This window comes from Rhinichthys klamathensis, unplaced genomic scaffold (assembly GCF_029890125.1).
Source record: "Rhinichthys klamathensis goyatoka isolate OS25496 unplaced genomic scaffold, OSU_Roscu_1.1 h1tg000100l_1, whole genome shotgun sequence".
In the NCBI taxonomy this organism is placed as follows: domain Eukaryota; kingdom Metazoa; phylum Chordata; class Actinopteri; order Cypriniformes; family Leuciscidae; genus Rhinichthys; species Rhinichthys klamathensis.
Window position 1 is genome coordinate 665,249 of NW_026606639.1, and position 17,463 is coordinate 682,711.

Here is a 17,463-nt window from a genome sequence, read left to right on the forward strand (position 1 = left end):
ATTTCAGTTTCACTTTTGTTTCTCCAGTTAATGCGACCTTTCCTTGTACAAAATAACAAAACATTTGTAAAGGGTTTTTCATAGAATGGACAGTAAAAAAAAAAAAAATGCAGGGGCAAATTTACTTCCCATAATTCTGTATTTCATATAAATTAAAAAAAAAAAAAAATTTATTGTAATGGCTTTACTATGTATTATGTGGTGAGAATAAGTTAACATGTACATAAAATATAACAAGCTCTAAAACCCTCCCAAAATAAAAATGTCTCGCTTTCAAGACAAAATGAATCTTTAGCTTGGTATTCCTGTTATAAACCAGCTCCAAAGTGCCCCTGCCGACACTACTGATTTTTCATGCTCACTGCCCCCTACATCTGCCTTTTCAACCATCTTTATTAATTTATTTTTTTCTGTTTTTATCCTTCTGCACTCCCTATTGCTACACGAATGAAGATCACTTTCTCAAGGGCTCCTTTATGAGCACAATGTGTATTCATGATGTACTATGTACTATTTTAAAATACTACAAATGACAACAGCGCTGATTCATTTAATCAAATCACTAAAAAAAAAAAGATATTATAAAGGAAACATTTGATATCCGTTCACTGCAATACACTGTATTACACTAGGCCACAAGTCAACAGCTCTCATCATATATAATTTATCATATTATTATGCATTTGATGTACGATAACAGACCATTACTGTGTGTAAAGTAATGCCACGGTCAACCTAATGTTTTACACGCCTTCATAGGACATGTCAAAAACACTGTTGTCATGAACATCAGGTCACACTGTGGGTGATTTTTATGTCAATATAGGAGTGCTTATGCACTTAAAATAAATTAATCTGATGTCATTATCTAATGATAATGATAAAGTGTCTCCGATGTAACACAAAATCATTAAGGTTCTCACATCAAATCAAGCTAAAATATGATAGTATTAAAACGGCATAGAACAGTACAGAACAGTAGAGAACCTCCAAGTATAGTTCAGCTCCAATATTGGTTTATCATAACTGAACCAACTAATGTTTGGAAAGTATACTAACAAAACAAATGAAGGCAATAGAACTAAACTACTAATGATGGTGAATATCCAGGACCAGGACTGAGCCACTGCAGAATGCATGATATTCATCTCACTGAACTTTTAATCCATTAACAGCCCTTCCAATCCAATTTGTAATTTAGCTTGTGCATTTCTACAAACTGATTTACAGTAAACAGGGATTTACCCGTTACAGGTTCACACCACACAGAGTAAGTCATATGGTACAAAGGTTAATGGAAATGTTTTATCATTCGGTGTTTCACTGGCTGCACCAAGCAAACGCACGTGTCAGCTCATTCTAAAATGACTAAACACTAATTCATACATTTTATTTGCATTTAAACATAATTTAACGCTGGACATATCAGGGCCTTGATCACAGCATCATGCACTGATGCTCCACCTGCACCTGAAGGTGTGCGTGTGTCCCCATGCTGTTGATTCAAGAGGCAGAGCGTCTATAAGAAAATATTTCTCCCGCCACGTACGTGACGTAACCGCATGTTCAACCCGGTGGATGTCAAACCCCAGACTGACACTACCGTTATGAATGCTGTCTTTAAACGGAAGAGACACGACCAGAGTCCAAAAGAGCCTTACCTTTCTCCGCTCTCCACTCCTTTTTCTTTTTGCTCATGGTGCCGTGGTGTGAGGGCTTCTGGTAAAAGCTTTTTGAGTTAAACAACCCCAGGCTCACAGTGATGCGCGCGCTGAAACTCAAGAGAAAGTGAAAGAGCTCCTGTAGCGTGACTCCTCACCTGAGAAACTGTCAAATTGTACTTGGTGGGGAGACTGTGTGCGGTGACGCAACCTATCTTAACGCTGCCCGTGGAGGCTGCGTGCAAAACGGCGCTCGGTGATTGGTCGATTCGTACGCGGAAGTGGTGTTGTGATTGGGTTGTTTCATGCGGCAGTCAGATAAAATGCGCATACGCTTGACGTGCGCTAGGTTGAGCGTCAAAGCGTTGTAGGGCTGGTAGGGTAGCAACCGTGGGGAGCGAGTAAAAGAGCTTTAAAAGACTGGAGCGCCGTGCGTGGTAGTAATGCGGGGATGTAGCACATATTTAATACAATTGTATAGTGATGTGCAACTTTATTGACTGACTTTTTCCTCAGATTTGACATAAAATATTCTATCTATCATCCATCCATCCAAACTCAAAGTGACACAAATTGCTATGGAAAACGTGCTAGCGGGATACTGTTGCTATGGTTACCTCTGGCGAACGCAATTTCTGTTTAGCGACTGGTACACTCTCTAACTAACTTGCAATCTAACTTTCATAATTATAACTATTGAAATCCATGCTAACATAACTTTGTAACATTTATTTTTTATTTTTGATCTATCTAATTTAGGTTCTAGCTCTATTTAGTAATGGAAATGATGGATCAAATGATGTTGGTGATTTACTGGTTGTGAAAGTAACGTTCTGTATCAACCGGTTTGTGGTATTTGTACAAATGCCTTTAACCTACATGCATACAATGAGACACATTGATCTGTTCTCATAAGGAGGATAACTTTAGATATAAGTATTCTTGTGGAAACATTCAGAATCTGTTGCTTTGAGGAATTAATTCACGATGTGCACACTTGGAAATGAGTTCCTAAAATGTGTGCTGCATATGTCTCTTGTTGGAAGAAAATATGTTTTAAAAAAATCACATTTTCTGTATATTTAATTGATAAAAGTGTTTATTCGACAAGACATTAGGCACTTAAAACAGTAAAAGTCTATAAAGTCCCGAATGTAATGCATGTCGTCTCTACAGAAGTCTCCATGCCTCCTGGTTAGTGTACAGAATGTTTCTAGATGCACAAAGACCATCAATCCTGCAATAACATAATAGCATTTAGTAAAGAATGGCCAAGAACCTAATGGTTTTTTTTTATGCTTTATTGTCAACAACAGGTAGCGTGTACAGTGTCCTATCTCATATAACAAAAATTATAATTCACATGCCTCAACAAGAAGAAAAACAAAACAAAATTATAATAAAAATAAAATGATGAGAGGGTACATAAGCATCAGTTTACAAATAGATATACGTTATACATTTAACAATTCCAAAGGGTATTTCAATGCAATTTAAATACAGAAAATATACTTTATACTATACATATACTATAAAATATACTATACATCACATCTACATACATTTTAATCTCTTTCCCAAGCACCATAAAAAGAGGTTTGCCTTTTGTAAACTTGCATTTGTGAATGTGAAATTTACATAGAAATAAAATATATAATAAAACCAACATCCTTTAAAGAGAGATCCTTGATATAATAGCCCAAAATCACATGTTTGTAAGATAATTCAAATGTTTTTAAAATAGTATCAGCAATGAAAATCTCCACATTATTCCAAAAATACTGGGTATATTGGCAAGACCAAAACAAATGAGAGATTGTTTCAGTGGAGCATTCACAGAAAGAACCTAATGGTGCTAACCTTTTTTTTACAGTCTATGGTCCTGACAGTGAAAAAGTCAACCTGCAGAGGGCGTCAATTAACCGCTTCTTTGAAACCCGAAGAGAAAACAAAAAAAGGTACAGGAACAAAAAGAAAATGAATAGATCTGATTTTGATCTGCTACGAACATTTTGACCGAACACTTTATAAATATAAAAACGTGAAATAAAATTTGTAATAAAAAGGAATGAGACTCTTATTTCCTTTCTCGTGATTTCCGGTTCCCGTGTTTCCCATGATGCCGTGCACAGTGGGTGTAAATTCGAAGTTTCAAACATTAAAAATGGAAGAGGGATCGAGGAGGAGAGAGGTTGAGTGTGCAAACATGACTGTCACCAAACACAGCAGTACCAACGAAACTTCTAACAACAGCTACAATGACAAACTTATTAACACCAATCAATGCACATCTCACGAAGAACAAACAAAGGTTTCATCTGACGGAGAAACGGAAAGGAACATTTTGTGCCATGTCGATGATCCTGAATCCTCCCCTCATTCTCAGGTGGAAAATGTGTGCCTGCTGGACAACATTGGTGAGATTGAGAGAGACAGGGTTTGTGTGGAGACCTTTAAACCATCAGAGGACAAAGAAAACAGAAATATCTCCACACATGCAAAAACTGAGCATAGAGGTGACGATCATGATGTAGGTAAGTGGTGATAAACGGTTCCATTTCCTGTATGCTTCACAAAACTAACTGTGATAGAAAATCAAACACCAGTTAGTTAAATATCAGTAAATATGAGGCAGTTATAAATAATAAGATGATTACAAATGATAAGTCAAAAAATCTCACGCACACATTATATACAGACATATATGTGTGTATGTCTTTATAGATGTTTATGTGTTTGCTTATGTATTATATTACTTTGCAAATATCATGAATTAGGTTTACGTCATATGACCTAAACAATGTCATTAAAATGTTATATTATGTATTTTTTTTATATAATAATTATTTGATCTGGACAAAAATAAAATGCGTCACATCATTGACCCATATGTCTGTCTATTCTAGTCTTCGCCTCAGACTAAACAGATAAAATCTCAGAAATTTTTATTCTGCTCATTTTATTTTCAGTTAATAATGTCATGTAAATGTCTTATTTCAAGGTTGCCAGCAGACCAATGCTTTGGCCAGTTCTTCTGGCAGTCAGGGGGAATCTAGTGAAATATCTGCACACCATGTTGATGATGAGGAAATATTCAGGAGAGCGAGAGAGGAAGGACGAGTGAATGTCGTCTTCCCCGGGCACATCACCCAGGACGGTTGCTGTAGATTAGTTTGCGAGCTTCTGAAGTGTGTCCTTTACCAGCGGCAACAGATGCCAATGACATATGACCAAATGGTGTTCCTGCAGAAACAGCAGCATAATACCACTCAGGTATTACAGAAGGCCTCATATGTGTTTGATTCCGAATTGAATTGTAGTTTGTATCTGGTATAACTGTGCTTTCTTTTTCACAGACGGAGGACACGGTGAACCGACGGCCTGCAAAGACATCAGGGGGCTTGGACTGGCGTCGGTGCCAGCGGACGTTGCAGGAGTTGGATGAAGTGCTGGCTCACCTTGAGGCCCTATTCTCTCTTAGCCATGTTCCCTGTGTGCTTTTTCTGCTGGGTGGATCTACCATCCTTCCCACTGAGCTTTATGAGGTCAACATGGAAGCATTGGCTGTTGAGGCTGGCAAAAACAGCTTAAGGACCTCAAGCTGTCTAAGACAGCTTTTCCGGACGCTATTTGTGGCCGACCTGTTGTCGGATGCCAAGTCTGTGCGTCTCATGACCACCACAGTCATGGCTCTGGGGCACCGGGATTGTGGTGTGACTGGGTTTAAACCCAAAGTGGATTTTAAATTTCCCACAAAAGTGAAAAGACAAGTCATCTCTATAGCCAGTGATTTGTCACTTACCGGGGAACTACAAAAAAGTAAGAGAGACCTGGAGGACTATATATGGTTTCAGGCCCCTGTCACTGTGAAAGGATTCTGTAAATGATGAGGGAATAAAGAGTAACAGATTTCAGGGAATGTTGGAATACAATTCACTCCATTCTCAGGGATCATTGTATGACTGGCCAAAAAATATGGGCTATTGTTTTTTTGTTTTTTTTAATATGCTTTATTCAGGAATTCTGTGTGAACTTTAATGTTTTATAACTGCAGATTATTTATGCCATGTTTACATTATCATCAGCTAATCCATCTATGTTTTACATTATTTTACAGTATACAGTGGTGGTTTTCTGTTGTTTTATAATCTGAGCTGCTACTCACTTTAAGACCATTTGTATAATTTTTTAAGTCGCAACGAATTAAAACCATCTGCTAAATAGTAGCTTTTGTAAACTGAGGAATGTACACAATTTTAGTTCACTTAAAAATTAATTATGTGTTTTGGGGCTCTTCAAGTCTGTCATTATATATGTTAATGAAAATAATGCAATTTAACACTCCATTTTCCATTTGGTGCTATATCTTTGTACTGTCTGCTTTTATTTGCATTTATTAGCATTTCCATTCACTTAAAAAAGAACATTCAATCTTAAGGTCAGAGTTAATTAAACTGATTGAAATGACACAGTAATGATTGTAGTGTATATTGTAATATTCCATGAAACTAAGTTTCTCCTTAGCAAGCAGAGGTGAGCTTTTGAAACTTTGCAGACTTTAATAGCACAAAGTAAAAAAAAGAGTATATCTATAGAGTTTTATGCACAAGACATCATGCAAAAAAAGAGTGTAAATTATATTGTACAGAACATCATTATATAACTTCATTTGGTTCACTGAAAAACCTTGGATTTCTAACACTAAATGGAAACGATCAGTGCTGCATTTCCCAAAAGCATAGTAAGCCTAAGTTGATCGTAGAGACCATTGGTGGCAATTGTTCTACTATCAACTTAAGCATACAATGCTTTTTGGAAACGCAGCCCAAAGCAGTGCATTTTTTTTTCCTTAAGATACTGGAATAAAGCTGTTATTTGTGGACTTTGCTCTCCACTTTCTCCACAAACTGAATGATGTCATTAGCCAGAAGCTGGGGTTCTTCGAAGGCAGCGAAGTGACCCCCTCGGCTCATGTAGGTGAAGGAACGCACATCTGCAAACCGTGAGCTGGCCCAGGCTCTAGGACAGTGGAGTAACTCATCAGGAAAGGCAGCCAGGCCAGTGGGCACAAACACACTTGTCCTTTCAGGGAAAGGGAGGAAAACAATTTAGCCATACAAATCTTTTTTGGATAGGCTGCAAAGAACAGGGTTTATGCAGGAATCATAGAGATGAATTTACTACCTTTTACTACCTTTTTTACTACCTCCAGAATATTTTTTACTACCAACACGACATCAAGCAGCAGCCCTTTTTTGGGGGGTGTGGGAGGGGTATGCAAAGCACCACTTACTACTTACTATAAGGTATAAGTGTGACACTGTCACACACGTCATACATATTAGGTACACTAATGTTTAATTGTGATCATTACAAAAAAAAACAACATAATTGACAATGAAAATATTAGTGTCGAGTTGAGTTTCAGTTGTCCTTATCTTAACCCTAGCCCTCGAGTTATCCTAACCATAACGTTAGCCCTTAGCCCTAATAAGGTGAAGAAAAACCTTGGCACTTCTTAAAAACGAATGACACTTAACAACAATAAACATTAAAAAAAAATTTATAATAAAGTGTGTCACATCACACACACTTACCCACAAACACACATTCTCACACACGCAGACTTAAGCAGTGAAATTACTATCCCAAAACAGCAATTTATTTCATCACATCTCTAAATGTGCTTCAAATATTGCACTGGTTTGCTGCTGAGATGGTGCGACGACAGCTAACCTTAAGTTGGCATGATTTGCCGTGATCTGTGTAGTGCTGCTAGCATCAAAATAGGGAGCTGCTCCCCCCTCACCCGTTAAATATTTTCAATTAGGGATGCACCGATACCACTTTTTGCAGAACGAAAACGAGACCGATACCAACACTTTCATTTGTGGCACTCGCCGATATCGATACCGTAACCGATCCCTGAATTTTCACTGCATTTGTAATTTTTAAATGTATTAGTAGATAAACCAAAAGAATATAAATCATATTAGTTGGCTTAATTTGTTCATCAAATATATATTTCCTTTAGATATTTTCATGCTTAATTAATCCTTCTAAAAAGCATGCTTCTGTTTCTGTCACTGTTCATTCTATTACTCTATCATATTTTATCTTGCATTTAATAGCACAGCACATATTTAGAGCTGCTCCAGCAGGGCTCAGCGCTGAGATTGGGTCAGTGGTGCAAATGTTTAGACACCAGTGAAATACCAGTTATTTAATCCAATTTTGATACTACAACAAAAACTACCAGCCCAATAAAAGTAAGCAGTCAGTAACAAAATAAGAAAAAATAATCGAATTACAAATAGGACAAATAAATACAATAGAACAAAGAAAAGATACAAATGAAATAAACAGTGTTTTTAGAGTTTTTCGGGTAGATTGGTACATACATTTGAATACAGTAATCAAATGTCAAAAAATTGCAATTCATTATTGTATAAATTAAATATAGATGGATATTTTTGTAAAGTTGAAAAGGGTAGACCATTTAGTCAAGAGCAGTGAGTAATTTATTTGTCCTTTGTTTGATTAACATTAAAACACAGTAGCAGGTATATTAAAGTGCTGCCCCTTTAAGACCGAATGCACATTTGAACATGGCTACGTTCACATGAGATATAACCAACTTTGTTTACTAGGATACTCGCCAAGACGGGCGTTTTTACATAATTTTGTGACGTGAAAGACAACTTTCAGTATTCGAGCGCTGAGGCGATGGTTTGCGAAGCGCGCGCTTTGGATGTTTGCGTTCATGGAACTTCTTGACCTGCACACGTCCAGTAATAATGTAGGGAACCATTTGTTATACATAAATCAGGTAACAGGTCATGTTTTACTTTACTTACATATACGATTTAGTTTTCATTCAAATAACACGTGCTGAGTGAACGATCAGGAGCATTCAACAGAAGTGCGCGCGCGCGCTCTCTCTCTCTCGTCAGTTAACGTAAATAATAAGCTAGATGACTCGTTTTAATCTTCTTTGCCATTGACATCCGACTGAACTACAAACTTTCCACTGATGTCTGTTTGAAGGGATGTGCTCGAGCTCGACCAGCTCGCGCGTCTGTGCCGCTGCGCGCTCAATCCACTGCTCGCGCACCACAGCTAATGTTACTATATTGCGTTTAATATTCCACTAATAAGACACATTTACGTCATAGACAGCCTTATTTTTTTGGAAAAAAAATGGAAACTCATATTGAGGTGGTGATGAGAAATTTACTACCAAGTCAAATTGCATTTATTACCTTTTACTACCTTTCAAGGGCCTTAATTTTGGTAGATTATTTTTACTACCTTTTACTACCTTTTACTACCGCGCGGAAACCCTGAAAGAATTATATTTTTTGTATGTAATATATTATATGTTGGAAAATCATGTTAAAGCATGTTAATTTTGACAATCCTTTTATGATGAGTATTCACTTCGGGTCACTACAAATTTTTTTGAACTTACACTCTGTCCACCCTCGTCTTGAAGTCTTTCTTCAGGTTCTCTTTGTAGAAACGCATGGAGGGAATGATGGAACATGTGGTCCAGTAGATCATGACATTTGTAAGGAGATCATCTAGACTGAACTTCCTACAATGGAACAAAAATAATTTAATTCAAATCAAACTAAACCCTTTAATTTTTTTAGAATGTATTCATCCGAGTTCAAAAATGAATAGATATATTAAATTGATCAAAATTTACTATTATTGATATTACTATAATTGATATTAAAATGATTAGACATGTTACAAAAACAGTTGTATCTCAAATTAATGCTTTTCTTTTTAACTTTCTATTAATCAAAGAATCCTGAAAAAAATATTACAGATTTTTACAAAAATATTCCACAGTACAACCATTATTAACGTTTACAATAAGGAAGAAAAAAAATCTTGAGCACAAAATCAGCATATACGAATGTGACACTAAAGACTGGAGTAATGATGCTGAAAATTCAACTTTGCCATCACAGGAATAAATAATTTAAATGGAATACAGTTATTTTAAATTATAATATTTCATAATATTATTGTTTTTCTACTCTACTTCAAATAAATAAAATCAAATAAATGCAGCCTTTGTAAACATAAAAGACTTCTTTCAAAAACATAAAAAAAAAAAATCTTACCTTACTTTGAATGGTAGTGTTTATTTATATCTGTGCAAAAATAATTGCACCTGTATGTGATTAAACTCTCTTTACCTCTCCAAACCTCCATCCTCCAAGTCTCTGTTTCCCAAGTCTGTCCAGGAGGAGAATTTCTCCAAGATATATGCAGCCAATCCGACTGGAGAGTCATTCAGTCCACATCCTGCAGGAATGACAAAATGCACAAAAAATATTTTTAGATAAATGAAGTGCTCAATTAAGTGTTAATTTGACATGACCCAAAAGCATAGTATAATATGTGCCAAGCATTACCTACCTGCTGTGTCCGGTTTAGTGGCTTGAATGTGTAAATAGCCAGTTTCTCTCAGTATATCATATAAATTCTTCTCCATGTAGGGATAGAGTCGTCTGACATCTTCCTTTGTAAAGCCCACCAGGAACGGCAGGTAGCGACCAATGACTAAGGAGAGGAGCTGTCCAAGGCTGTCTGTCCTGGCAATGATCATGTTCAAGTGTAGACCACGAACACACCTTATTTTAAAGAGAGCAATAGGCAACGTTTTAATTGACAATAAACACTATTATAAAATGTATTGCTCTGTATTAATTAAACATGGAAAAAGTAACAAATAATACATTGACAGAGAATTCATGTCATAAAAAGGACAGTGATTTGGATAGTAAAGGGTGTGAAACTCCTACTCTGGCTTCATCTGGGCCATGTTGCTGGTAATGAAAGCTCCCCAGTCTCCTCCCTGCACATAAAACTCAGTGAACCCCAGTCTTTCCATGAGCTTATGGAAGATGCGGGCAGCTTCCATAGTATTAAAACCTTCACATGAAATAATAGAAAGAATAGCAGGTCTATTCTCCATTTTCCATCTATTTACAGATGTTAAGATTGTATATTATCAATATGCCATCATGCCATTTGTTTGTCAGTAACAAGTTATTCAGGTCAGAGTGCAACAGTCGGGTTCTGGAAGTAAAAACTCCATTAATTTTCTCCATAGGGAAATTGATTTTGAACAATATTTATAAACCTTTAAAGACAGACCTACTGTGAGCTACGAGGTTGTTAATTCATGGTATTTGCTTCTGCTGAAGTCGTACACAAGCATTATTTCAGCTTATTTTTAAAATTATTGTGTTTAACAGCAGAATTCCTTGTGAAAAACTACATTACCCATGATGCTGTACAGAAAATTACACCAATCATAAAAGTAATCAAAACGTTTTTTTTTTTTAAGTTCTAAAAATACTTAAATGCTTATAGATATAAGCATATTTTGCAATAAACTTCAAATATACACCTCCTTTGTTTTATACTTCTCCTTTGTTTTTAATTCGATTATGTTGTTCGCAATGCTTCATGGGATGTATTTCTTTCCGACTAAAGACGTTAAGTACACAATCTTGTGCCTTTGTCTTTTTGTCCGTTTTTCAAAAATTCAAATCAAAGTTTGTAGTGTTGTGATATACCTTGTAGCTGATTGGCTTGGTTCATGGCTTTTAACTTTTTAACGAAGACTATTTTAAAAATGAATGGAGAAAATACTTCCGGAACCAGCTCTGCTGAAAAGGGGGGCAGGCACTGATGTACTCTATTGTCTAGTAGAATTAGTTCTTGCTACCCGTTGCATGTTGGTAGACTTACCTTTTTTATGTGGTGCTTCAGAGTAGCCGTAGCCTGGAATGGAGGGACAGATGACCTCAAAGACCACATTTGAATCCGTCTCAGTAAGCAAGGGCAGAATCCCGTAAAACTCATAAAAGGTACCAGGCCAGCCGTGAACCATCATGAGAGGGAGAACTGTCTTTCCAGACTTCTGAACAGGCTTCACATGAACGAAATGCACATCTATACCTGAAAAGCAGTACAGAATTTCACTAAAATGTTGACGTGTTGTCACCAAAAAAACAAATAATCTAGAACAGCTTGAAATACACCTAAACACATTTTGTGAATGCATGATGTGGGACTTAAAAGATAACGAGAAAATTGCATACTTTGTTACAACAGGTTTTTATCTAGTCAGGTAAATTATATCCTTTAAAAGTGTTATGTTCTTACCCTCAATTTTGGTTTTGAAGTGAGGATACTGGTTAATCACCTTCACCTGCTTCTCCCAGTCAAACTCCTGTCTCCAATAAGAGACCACCCGTTTAAGGTAAGACGAGTTAAATCCATAATGAAAGCAGGAATCCTCCAGTGGATCCGTGAAGCGTGTTTGATCAATGCGTCTGTGCAGATCCTGAAGAAAACAGTGCAGTTAATGATGACATAAATATATTGTGGTTGAGTAAATGAATGCTTAGCACATGTATGAAAGCGGAGAAGAATGATCTTGTGGGGATTTATGTGAAAAACCTATTATTTGATTCTTGAACTGCTGATCCACATGTAATTCTTCACCCAAAATATGCTCCGTTGCATTACACAACATTATTACTGTTCAGGTGGTTGTGTGCCCACCTCTATCTCTTCCACCGAGGTCTTCACTACAAATCTGTGAATGGTTTTGTCCTCAGTTAAAGGCTTCTCCCCAGCTCCCCACCAGCCATCTCCCATTGGTATCGTTTTGGGGCTTTGCTTCCATGCCAAGTAGCACAAAAGAGCACCAACTCCAGCAGAAGAGAGTGCTAAGAGCTGTAGTTTAGACCGATCAAGGTTGCCAAGGGTCTCTCTAAAAGTGAAGGAAGTTGGTTGACAAATAATGTTGAAAAAAATAACCAACGATTTAGGGCTGGAATACACTACATGATTTACCAATCTGAGCAGATTTTAAAACACTAGGGCCTGGTTTCACATACAGGGCTTAGATTAAGCCAGGATTGGGCCTTAGTTCAATTTGGACATTCAAGTAGCTTTTATAATGCCTTAGAAAAGACATTACTGGTCTTCATCTTGAGACAAAACAATAGCACTGACATATTTTAAGATATGAAACAGAAACATTCAGAAACATTCGCCTCATTGCTAGAAAACATGAAAAATCAAAACAACATCGTTCTAAAATCGACTCAACATAAATAGAAATAAATCGGAGTATGTGTCCATCATACACTTCACTATTTAAATCTGTCAACTCCGACTGCCCAAAATCTGCAGACCGACTCGTACTTTTAGCAACTAGCGCTGACTCGCCCAGACTGCAAAAATCAAGTAGTGTATTCCAGCCTTTATTTGATCACTGTAGTTTACTTTATGACTAAGCAAGTGAGCATAGCAGGTGGGTTAGGTTTATGTTTGTTTTTTTACTTCAAATAAACCGAAAATGGGAAAAAACCAATTGTGATTTGGCCACATCCAGCTCTTCCCACCATGCACTGGGACAGTAATACTTAATATGGTGGCACTGTATGACCATTGCTGTCGTTGATTTTGTCACATTTAGTAAGGTGTTGTCAGGATGTGTTTGTTCCTCTATTAAAATAGCATTTTAAGGTATCTCAAAAGTGTTTATAGTCTTGAGTACTCGCTCTTCATGACATGAGGCATTTTGAATTATATGCAAATAAAGAAATTAATTTGCATTGCATTAAAACAATTACGTTTTTAAGTCATGGAAATTTGAAATCACGAATATTACTTAAAACAATTAAGTGAATGAAACGCAACTCAAAATAGCCATGCAAAGATTTGTTTTTACATACAACAATAAAAACTCAGCTGAATGATTACACAGAAGAATGTGGTGGAATTGCAGGAATCTGGTGAAGTGTATGAAATGACCCCGAATTAAATGACTAGGCAAGTTGCACATCGACGGAAATGGTTTAACCGCACCAAAACATGAGACTGCGTTTGCATTTCTGAACTCTAAACATCCCGTGTTCCACAGTTTTACTCACTTGATGCATTCAACTGTCTGCATAATGGAGTCCTCAAAACCCATCGTACGTTAGGTAGCCGTGTCTTTTCCAGACAAGCTGTATACTTGACAAATAATCGTGCTTATGTAAACGTTCAAAGTGCAAAGACGTTCAAGGAGCGAAGGAGGCGGAGGGTTTTTTTTTTTACCCCAAAAGTAAAAAACCGGAAACTAAAAGGGGGCGTTTCCAAATTGTGGGGTCTTTTCAAACTGGGAGAGGTGTTTTTTAACTTTTTTAACTGAATGGAATCCTAAAAGGCCATAAATTATTTTTTTATTTCTTGTTTTCTCGTGATCCTATCTAAGATCACGAGAAACGAACTTATGTCAATATTATGAGAAATAAAGATATATATATATATAAATGATGCATGCTTTTAGGACTTCCATGAAACAGGGAAACGTTTTTTTTTCCCCCGAGTGCCAGTGTAGATGTAGGCTATGGAAACATTTTACTCATGTAATTCACAAACTTTGAAGATCATAAATTATTAAGAATTGTAGTTTATAGCTCGAGAAGGCAAAACATGGTTTATGAAATATTTCTATATTAAAGATCACTCAGTATTTTTTTTCATAGACTACAGTAGCCTACAGGATCTTTCTTTTGACTGTTTTTTGTGTAATTTTGTCACAATGTAGCCTTTATTTTACATAGACTACATATTTTATTCGTCATTTATAATAGTAATAGCCTAATAATTATAATAATAATAAACATTTATTTGTATAGCACTTTTCATACATGGAATGCAACTCAAAGTGCTTCACAAGCATTAAAAACAAATAATGAGAATACAATTTCACACAATATCAATATAAGATATTCAAAAACAACAAACGGTTCACAATGTAAAATAAAGAAATTGGAAAAACAGTTTCACCACAATATCAATCAATAGGCTATAAAAAATGTTCAAAAACAACTATCAGAAAGTAAAATAAAAACATAAAACAGACGTACACACACCTTCACACAATATCGTTATATTGATAAAACAACTTTAAAAAGATCTCATCCCGCCTTTTTAAAATATTTGTCCAAATATTTGTCATTTGTCTGTACTTATTTACTGAAATCATTAGTACATAAGTAATTTGAGGTTGGACTGGGGGCTACAAGAACTATCATCAGTCAAAAAGTTTCTTAAGGCTATATCTAAACCACTAATGATCTATTTGATTTATTTCATGATTTACCATTTTTTTAAGATAACAACACATTTGTAAATAGTTAGCATAAAAATTATTAATAATTCATGAACATTTATTTTGTAAATGATTAGTTCATCATTAACTAATCATTCATAAATTATGTATAACTGATTTAACAAGACATTCATAAAAATGTTAACATGCCACGTATTTATGAACATAGTCATGTTTTGTAAAAGATAAGTTAATCATTAACTAATAATTTATAAATTAACTGAACGTTATTATAAAGTGTTACCCATTTGGTTGATTTAATAAAATGGTGAATTATTCAGTGATACTTGCGTAAAATATTGTACAATACGTGCTTAAGCATATTCACAAGTAAAATTGACATCCATATTGTTTTCTTTGTTTGTCCCGTGCTTGAAACTTTTAAAAGTAAGATCTATTCCACTTGGAGGTTAAACACAGGGGGAAATTATCTATCTAATATAGTTTGTCAAGAAAAATAATCTGTTATCTGGTTTAGTCGTTTTTAAAACACCCCTTTTTCTTAAAAACACTGTGTCAAACGTATTTGGCATGATTCTCTCTTCATCATGTATTCACTTCATATTTATCAGGCTGATAAAAGTAGCAGGAAGCTTTGTAGAAATAAGAAAAGTAAAACAAAAAGTACCAATTAATGGCACAGAACACATATGAAGATACGTTTGGTTTTAACTTTTTATTCAAACTTTAAAGCAAGATTATCCTTTAAAAAAGTGTATTGAAAAACCCCTATTTCTAAAAAACATTGCAGCAAACATATTCGTCAACAATATGCTTTTGTTTTATCATAATTTTACTTTACATTTACTGGGAATTTAATAAGAAAAGTAATTTCATACGTGCATGGATGTGTAAGTATCTACTTCAAGTTTTTATTTATTTTTGATCTATTTAAAACTATAATTTTACATGTTTTAGTAACATGATTGTTATTATTCAGTGTGATAAATATATATTTAAATATAATCATATCATTTAAAATGTAGATAGGTACTCAACCATTTGAAATGTTTAAGTGTTGAAGTGTGTGTGTGTGTGTGTGTCTCCATATTGTGATTCACCCTTATGGCCTGTTAAAAATAAAATTGTTTATTGATTTTGTTATTTTGACGTTGTTGTTTCCTCAATGGAAACTTCTTTTTCTAACTTGCTCAGAGAGGGAGACCATAAAATGCCCTGAGCTGGAATGTGGAAGGAGGGAATGATGCCTGCACGTGTTATACAGACCCAACCTGATATCAGAGTTCAAAAATGACCCTCAGGCCTTCAAATATGTGGTCTACATCTTCAAAATGGATAAAAAAAGGTCATATTATCCCCTGGAGGACACAGAAGGTAATATAGGGCAACATTGGTATTACAAATATGCACTGGTCATTGGTCATATTGAGCCGGGTCAAAGGAGCGGCCATGTGGGGCAGGTCAAAGGTCACCATCAATCATTTTGACACAAGGTGGGGCTTATGAACTACTTCTGTTACTGTCGTTTTTAAATCGTATTGGGTGAGGTGATAATATATATAATATATATAAAATCATAAAGTTGCCGCTAAACTCTCCAGTGGGTCTCCAGGATCAGTGTTTGAAGAGACTGGGCACTCCAGGGCAAAGTTTTTGGAAACACTGGTCTAAAATCTACTTACGGTAATCTTTCAGACTTTAACAATCCTTAATGATTATACATGAACAATAGCTACAGTAAGCGGTTTCATAAAGTTGCCGCTAAACTCTCCAGTGGGTCTCCAGGATCAGCGTTTGAAGAGACTGGGCGCTCCAGGGCAAAGTTTTTGGAAACACTGGTCTAAAATCTACTTACGGTAATCTTTCAGACTTTAACAATCCTTAATGATTATACATGAACAATAGCTACAGTAAGCGGTTTCTTAATTTAAGGGGTTTGTTCCATATTCCATATTCACAGTGTTTCAAAAAATGATGTCCAGACTTCTGTAATGATAGAAAATCTTATTCGGTAATGATAGAAAATCTGCGGAAGGAAACTGCAGGCACATTCACTCTTTCATAGGCCTACTTTCTGCAAATAACAGTGATTATTTAGTTGTAGGAATCAACCATTAGGCTATTCCACACAATGCACTGATTAACGTCACTAACTTGATCTAAGAAGCTGAGACAAAATATTTAACAAAAGTGACTTAAAAGCCCAATATCAAATAAAATAAAAAATACTGCACAAAGTTAGAGCAGCAGTTTTCTTCTTCTTTTAGAACATAAACTGTGGTTAAAAAAATCCCAGGCCACAGACTTGGGATTTTTAGACAATAATCATTATAGACTCACTGTGTCTTTGCATGAGGTTAAACCCTGCTTACTCTGAGAATTATTCTGTATGAGATTCCTATAAGAGTTACAGTGAATGAAACAACGGTCCAACTCAGACTTCTCTCAAATGGCAACGTTGGCACCACTTTGACACTTTGATAAATTAAACAACCTCTTAAACTAGAAAAAGTGGTTATTTTTATTTGTTAAGTGTTCTAGATTTTGTTTTATGGAACCAGAGACTGTCATGTTGTGTTACTTTGCACTGTAGGAAATTTCAGAAGTGAAGACCAGGGGCCGGTTGCACCAGCTGTG

General features: G+C 35.7%; 3 protein-coding genes across 3 annotated transcripts in view; 1 reads left to right on the forward strand and 2 right to left on the reverse strand.

Moving 5' to 3' along the window:
* The window catches only part of macrod2 (mono-ADP ribosylhydrolase 2), a 614,652-nt gene extending 612,767 nt beyond the window's left edge, over window positions 1-1,885 (reverse strand). The window contains exon 1 of the mRNA XM_056252970.1: window positions 1,662-1,885. Coding sequence (XP_056108945.1) covers window positions 1,662-1,698 — 37 coding nt within the window. The 5' untranslated portion in view covers window positions 1,699-1,885. The remainder of the gene's footprint in view (window positions 1-1,661) is intronic.
* A 1,851-nt stretch (window positions 1,886-3,736) lies between these two features.
* mad2l1bp (MAD2L1 binding protein) lies at window positions 3,737-5,734 on the forward strand. Its single transcript, XM_056252971.1, has 3 exons — window positions 3,737-4,195; window positions 4,663-4,934; window positions 5,018-5,734. The coding sequence occupies exons 1-3, from the start codon at window positions 3,778-3,780 to the stop codon at window positions 5,546-5,548; spliced, it is 1,221 nt and encodes a 406-aa protein (XP_056108946.1). The 5' UTR covers window positions 3,737-3,777; the 3' UTR covers window positions 5,549-5,734.
* A 303-nt stretch (window positions 5,735-6,037) lies between these two features.
* ephx5 (epoxide hydrolase 5) lies at window positions 6,038-13,781 on the reverse strand. The gene is made up of 9 exons (XM_056252986.1): window positions 13,637-13,781; window positions 12,258-12,468; window positions 11,856-12,036; window positions 11,439-11,648; window positions 10,484-10,613; window positions 10,098-10,312; window positions 9,875-9,983; window positions 9,133-9,258; window positions 6,038-6,743 (listed from the first exon to the last, which is right to left on the reverse strand). The coding sequence occupies exons 1-9, from the start codon at window positions 13,678-13,680 to the stop codon at window positions 6,533-6,535; spliced, it is 1,437 nt and encodes a 478-aa protein (XP_056108961.1). The 5' UTR covers window positions 13,681-13,781; the 3' UTR covers window positions 6,038-6,532.
* Between the last annotated feature and the right edge of the window lie 3,682 nt (window positions 13,782-17,463).

Excerpts from the sequence above, each read along its gene's own strand:
- mad2l1bp (XM_056252971.1), top strand. The coding sequence starts at position 3,778 with ATGATGCCGTGCACAGTGGGTGTAAATTCGAAGTTTCAAACATTAAAA. Across the intron at positions 4,196-4,662 it reads AGGTGACGATCATGATGTAG|GTTGCCAGCAGACCAATGCT; the intron begins GTAAGTGGTGAT and ends TCTTATTTCAAG. Across the intron at positions 4,935-5,017 it reads AGCAGCATAATACCACTCAG|ACGGAGGACACGGTGAACCG; the intron begins GTATTACAGAAG and ends TCTTTTTCACAG.
- ephx5 (XM_056252986.1), bottom strand. The coding sequence starts at position 13,680 with ATGGGTTTTGAGGACTCCATTATGCAGACAGTTGAATGCATCAA. Across the intron at positions 10,614-11,438 it reads TGAAGCACCACATAAAAAAG|GTTTTAATACTATGGAAGCT; the intron begins GTAAGTCTACCA and ends TTTCATGTGAAG. Across the intron at positions 6,744-9,132 it reads AAGACGAGGGTGGACAGAGT|GACAAGTGTGTTTGTGCCCA; the intron begins GTAAGTTCAAAA and ends TTTCCCTGAAAG.